The 6,811-nt window shown below is 37.1% G+C and overlaps 1 protein-coding gene across 1 annotated transcript; it reads right to left on the bottom strand.

Moving 5' to 3' along the window:
• Nucleotides 1–417: 417 nt before the first annotated feature.
• Nucleotides 418–6,629, bottom strand: LOC143419187 (uncharacterized). Its single transcript, XM_076885472.1, has 5 exons — nucleotides 6,578–6,629; nucleotides 6,019–6,456; nucleotides 2,095–2,238; nucleotides 1,806–1,867; nucleotides 418–674 (listed from the first exon to the last, which is right to left on the bottom strand). The coding sequence occupies exons 1-5, from the start codon at nucleotides 6,612–6,614 to the stop codon at nucleotides 552–554; spliced, it is 804 nt and encodes a 267-aa protein (XP_076741587.1). The 5' UTR covers nucleotides 6,615–6,629; the 3' UTR covers nucleotides 418–551.
• Between the last annotated feature and the right edge of the window lie 182 nt (nucleotides 6,630–6,811).

Here is a 6,811-nt window from a genome sequence, read left to right as displayed (position 1 = left end):
TTCGTACTAACGGGCTGAAAATGTGCCAAGCAAACATCTCCTACACATTTACTCTACACCAGCCTGAAAGTTTACACAACATTCTAAACATGATGCGTGAATTTCGCAGCAGAAATTAAGATATGAGACTCAAACCAGGCAACATTTTTCCAATCTTCTATTGTCCAATTTCTGTAAGTGCAGAATTTTTTGGCTGAATAATACACAGTAGTTCTCAAGACCAACAGTAAGAAAAATGAAGAATAATCACAAACAATGGAAACAAGTGAAATGTTTTTAATAAACTTTACAGATGTATTACATTGCTTGCATAAAAAGTAAAGTGAAACTGTTTCACATATCTAACTTAAAGACTATAGCATAATCCACTTGGCAAACAAAGTAAATATATTTTTACTTTCACAGATCTAAGCAATTCTGTGGGATGTAATAAATCCCGTTGTGATAACACTGTTGTGAACAAAACATGAATTAATAAGTACAAACACCAAAAGTATCAAATATAAGTATAGAGTATAGAATTCATTATACAGCCTTTTGCACTGATGGGTTCATTGCATGCTGTCAGTATTAATGGCAGAGTAAGTGCTGAAATCTGAGCTCTGGGCTATCGTCTTCTTTGGTCTCTGTGACGACTGGCGGAATTCCAGTGCAGCATAACACAGTTCTTCATCCTAAAGATATATTTATTTAGAATTATCATCATCTATTGATTTAATATGCTAAAAGTAATTCACTGCTAAACATTAATGAGGAACAGCAGAAAATAAATGCTAGCATTATCGTAGTTTTCGGACCATAGGCGCACTGAATTATAAGGCGGACTGTCGATGAACGGTCTGTTTTCATACATAAGGCACACCGGATTATAGGGCGCAGTAAGCGAAACAAAACATTCAGATAAGTCAAACTTTACTCAACTCATTCTTCTTGCTTCCTCCACTTCCGTACCATTGATTCATTAATGTTGAATCCTCTCGCAGCTGCTCTATTCCAGTGTTGTTGGAGTATATTAATGACTAACCTCGTATTGTGGATGGATTATTCCAGTTGTTCTCCTGACTGAAGTTTGGTCAGTTTACAGCATCGATTGCATTTGTCCCTCATCATCGGGAACCCTCATGTTAACTTTTATGGAGTGGAAAAAGTTAGCGTTCATCCTCCAGCTTCATTGTGTTTGTTAGGCTAACATAGCTGTGTCGCTAGCGATCACGTAGCAGATCATTATATATCAGCTAGTCCAACTTCAGTAACCCTACAAACGTCACTGCTGTTTAGTTTTCTGTCTTCATTTATGTTGGAAGTGATAGCAGAGCTGTATGTTTTAAATTTTTCAGAAATCTCTCAGTCAGAACATGATATATCATGTTTAGATTGAAACTAGCGAGCTAACTTACTGCTAACTTCTAACTCCGTTGAATTTAATAAATTCTGTTTTCATGGATGCCTGGATGTTAAACTTAATTGTTACACCTGGTAAAGCAGCAATGCTGATTATTTTATTAAAGTTGAAATAATTTAGACAGTTTTTAACTCTCAGTGATGCTGCAGTGTTCGTTAGACTTTGGGAACTGAAGCGGACGGAGTTTTGGACCCAGATTACTCCGAGTCCACAAGGCTCCTGACTACGGTAACCGTAATGGTCCGACAATCCAGAATTCATACATAAGGCGCACCGGATTATAAGGCGCACTGTCGATTTTTGAGAAAATTAGGATTTTAAGTGCGCCTTATAGTGCAGAAAATACAGTATTATAAATATTAAATATCAGTACATATAAAGACTGATGAAAGTTCTTAATTACCTCATTCCATCTTTTCTGTACTCTTTTGCTGTATCTTTTCTTGTCATCCTGAGGCGTCTTAGCTATAGAAATTAACATAGTGTTACTATAATTCAGTACACCAAAAGAAAATAACTAGAACCAGATTAAAGGAAAAATTATAGTAAAATTATAATATCAGAATTATAGAGAAACTGAAAATATTTCAATTTTAGAGACAAAAACTTAATTTAATCATGATGGCAAAATGATCACGGTAATAAAGAGATGAAAAATAATTTGGTAGACAAATTAAACGTTGAGGACTTACTTGTCTTCTGACAGTAATAAATCAAAAGAGAAGAGAGAAGTGATGAGATAACAGCAAAAGCTGGACACAAGGAATAAAGTAGCATCCAACAAGTTTCATGATGGTGCTCACTTGAAGCTGTAAAACAGCGGTTCTCACTTGAACCTGAAAAACAAAAGTTATCGAGGTTAGCTCATTGTGTAGACTGATGATAACATACAGTGGGGCAAAAAAGTATTTAGTCAGCCACCGATTGTGCAAGTTCCCCCACCTAAAATGATGACAGAGGTCAGTAATTTGCACCAGAGGTACACTTTAACTGTGAGAGACAGAATGTGAAAAAAAAATCCATGAATCCACATGGTAGGATTTGTAAAGAATTTATTCGTAAATCAGGGTGGAAAATAAGTATTTGGTCAATAACAAAAATACAACTCAATACTTTGTAACATAACCTTTGTTGGCAATAACAGAGGTCAAACGTTTACTATAGGTCTTTACCAGGTTTGCACACACAGTAGCTGGTATTTTGGCCCATTCCTCCATGCAGATCTTCTCGAGAGCAGTGATGTTTTGGGGCTGTCGCCGAGCAACACGGACTTTCAACTCCCGCCACAGATTTTCTATGGGGTTGAGGTCTGGAGACTGGCTAGGCCACTCCAGGACTTTCAAATGCTTCTTACGGAGCCACTCCTTTGTTGCCCGGGCGGTGTGTTTTGGATCATTGTCATGTTGGAAGACCCAGCCTCGTTTCATCTTCAAAGTTCTCACTGATGGAAGGAGGTTTTGGCTCAAAATCTCACGATACATGGCCCCATTCATTCTGTCCTTAACACGGATCAGTCGTCCTGTCCCCTTGGCAGAAAAACAGCCCCATAGCATGATGTTTCCACCCCCATGCTTCACAGTAGGTATGGTGTTCTTGGGATGCAACTCAGTATTCTTCTTCCTCCAAACACGACGAGTTGAGTTTATACCAAAAAGTTCTACTTTGGTTTCATCTGACCACATGACATTCTCCCAATCCTCTGCTGTATCATCCATGTGCTCTCTGGCAAACTTCAGACGGGCCTGGACATGCCCTGGCTTCAGCAGCGGAACACGTCTGGCACTGCGGGATTTGATTCCCTGCCGTTGTAGTGTGTTACTGATGGTGACCTTTGTTACTTTGGTCCCAGCTCTCTGCAGGTCATTCACCAGGTCCCCCCGTGTGGTTCTGGGATCTTTGCTCACCGTTCTCATGATCATTTTGACCCCACGGGATGAGATCTTGCGTGGAGCCCCAGATCGAGGGAGATTATCAGTGGTCTTGTATGTCTTCCATTTTCTGATGACCGCTCCCACAGTTGATTTTTTCACACCAAGCTGCTTGCCTATTGTAGATTCACTCTTCCCAGTCTTTTACTCCTCTAAATATACCTCTCAATATTGTAGCCAAATAGTTCAGTCTTTTTCATGTCTGACTTTTATCCATTACGTATTTGGCTCGTCTGTGTGGGCAGCTGCATATGTCAGTCGAGCTTGAAGATGTCGATTTTGGAGCAGGGACTTCTTTACTGGTCAACACCCTCTCAGTCCATGGCAATGTAAAACTCAATTCACTGTGGGCAGTGATGCTGGCATTTGAGGAGTTTTCAGTTCATGGCATGTTTGAGCACTGAATTGTCCCTGAACATCTTAACCAGATTCCTCCTATTTCAGGGTTTGTCTGAGTCTTCTTCCTTGGCAAAATGGCAACATCCAAATAAGTTGCACTTATTTATAATTGTCTCAACTGATAATCTTGGACTCTACAGTCATTTAGAAAGGTCTCCAAGAGACCTTCCCAACTTATACAATTCTCTTTCTTAGGTCTTCACTTAGTTCCTTGGGGTTTCCCATTGTTCTGAGTATTGGTCAATCCAAAGATTGCTAACAAATAAATTATTATGGTTATAATTATTGTACAAATTGATATGTTTGCAAAAAGAAACTACCAAATGTAGTCAGTTGTGATCACTAATGAGACATTAATATGCCTTGACTTTGTCTGGTTCAAAGACATTGTAGAACCTTCAGCACCTCCTTTTAATACATTACTTGTTACTTTACTTAAAAGTAATGCTATGCTTTGCATAATTACTTGCCAGGAAAAATTATTTGTTACACTACTCATATGTTACATTAAGTTAGTCATTACTCCATAAAATGACCTGAAACACATCGTTTGATAATAACCAGCTAATGTAGGCTACAGCCTCATGTACCAACACAAATCTCGATCTTAATGGGGACACACGTACAATATTTCTTTCAGTTTTTAGATAGGAACATTAACCTGACAACACAAAGCAAAGATTAAAACCAGCTCAAAGAAACTTGAAAATGATCGACACAGTCATTCTACTTTAGAAACATGAACAGGTAGAAATGGTGACTATTAGCCTCAATGCTCATCACTGTTTTTTGTCCCTGTTGAAGATTAGTCAGTTTGTTCTCAGCTTTAAAATTTCTCTCAGTTCTTGTCTAGCTTTGTGTTAGCATGTTGTGTATGTAGATGCTTGCAAAGAGTTAATGTTGTGTTAGCAGTATAATGTGGTTGTTTCTGTCCTGGAAGCTGTTTCCGCTTGACCATCGTGCTTGTGTCCTTTTGTGCAATAAAAATGTAATTAATGTCCACTCCTCAAAAGCTGTATTGCTGTACTGCTCCACCAATTTTCTCCTCTCAGACATGAACTGAAATCACCTGATTTTAAAAATGTGCAAATTGTTTCTGTCTGCCGCACAGCAAATGAATGAACCTTTGTAACGCAAGTGACAACATAATTGTAACTGTAATGTGCTGCATTATTGAATTTGTACAGTAAAATGTTACTGGAAAATATAATGTGATTACAGTAATGTGTTATTTTTTAATGTGTCACAGCCACCACTATACATATTTGAACCTGTACATATAATTTTGACCCTGTGTGAATGAGTGAAAATCCAAACAAATGCAGGAACCCTCTGTGAATTTTTGCATCAGACCTCACCAAAATCTCAACTGCTTTCAGCTCAGATTAAGCCAAATGCTATTTAGGTTGTGGACAGTGAATCACAACACAAAATACAACTTTTAAATATAGGAGCAAGTGATATAAAATTTTTATGTTCGAAATAAACATATTAGCTCCTCTAAAAAATTGCAACCAAAGTTGCAAGAAAAACAGTTTTTAAGTAATCTCAAAATCTGAAGCTCAAGTTTATTTTTTATTCTATTGCTCTAATGCCAGCATTGAACATTACTATATATGATAGTTTCAATAGTAAAACTAATTGTCTATGAATTATCATAACAAAGTAGAAATTAGAGTACAAAAGATCATATAACCTTGCAAGATATGTGCTTTAAAACTTCAGACGAAGTTGTACAGTATAAATGTTCTCATTTTTACCTACATTCTGACACCAGGCTCATCTTTTAGCCACAAAGATGAGGGCTTTTTACAGATGTAGTTGATATTATAGAGGATAACCCAGAATGTGCTGTAACAGCATCTAGCTTGTTTTAAAGAAGTAAAATGAATAAATAAATAAATAAAATATTTAGTAACGGCCACGTCATTGACTTGATTTCAGTTTAGAATGCAGTTTGCTTACTGGCAAAAGCTTAAGACAGCTTTATTTAAGGCCAAGCAAAGCATTCTGAGGGACGGAAAGTGTTAAAACACCACAAAGAAAACATAAAAAATTTGCATTTCATTTACAACTCCGTTTGTCAAAAAATTAAAAAAAATTGCATCTTTCTTGTTTCATTTTAAATTTATTCTGGTGGCATGCAAATCATCATAATCATTCACCTACTATCTACTAAACAATCAAACTGTCCATTTTAAAATGCATCATAATGTAGGATCATATCTTCTTACTGTGGTTAGTTTTTCAAAGGGCTAAAAAACAGTGCACAGATAATGCAAGACTCACCAGAATCCTTATGAAGCAGGATCTTTGTTGTGATATTACTATATGTGTGCACATATCTTTGGATAATTTTTTCTTCATCCTTAACCTTGAGCTCTTCAGTTCCGCAGTAGTAAAGGCCTTCATCAGTCTCAGTGATGTTTGTGATCAGCAGGTCATAAGATTGAGAGAAATTGTTCTTTACCAGATGAAAATCAGGAAATGGATTCAGGAGATGGAAGAAAGTAGACTCATAATCTGAGTGTGGGGCACCATATCTCCGATCCAGCCAGGTTTTTAATACCAGGGAAGGCTGCTTCTCATGAGAACAATTCCTGTACCACACTATGTATACTCCAACTGATGATTTACAATCACAGTAGAGAGTGATGTTTTCTCCTGGTCTCACTCTCATCTCTATCACTGATTCATTTCTCAGATCTTGACTCGAAGATAAAGCTCCTGGAAGACACAAACAAACAAAAATTAAAGTATGTTCACATATGCACAATTTTTAAACATTCAGAATGAGAAAAATGTTTATTGTTAAAATGGGATATTGAAAAACATTTAGATGATTTACCTAAAAGAACAACCAGAAATGCATGCACCCCGTCCATGTCTAATGACGATAACCTGGAGTTAGAAGACAACAACACTTCCTATTAACAGATGTCATGACCTATGCACATTTTTCCATTAAAGGAAATGTAAGTTGTGATTGGCCTGCTGAATGGAACATTTCTTTGTGGTTGTTTTCTATAGGTGCAACACCAAGTGATGTTATGATGGTAACCAGAAAGATCATTTTCCAAAA

This window comes from Maylandia zebra, linkage group LG6, assembly GCF_041146795.1.
Source record: "Maylandia zebra isolate NMK-2024a linkage group LG6, Mzebra_GT3a, whole genome shotgun sequence".
Taxonomy (NCBI): Eukaryota; Metazoa; Chordata; class Actinopteri; order Cichliformes; family Cichlidae; genus Maylandia; species Maylandia zebra.
Note: the sequence above shows the minus strand (reverse complement) of the source record. Positions and strands in the feature narration are given on the sequence as shown.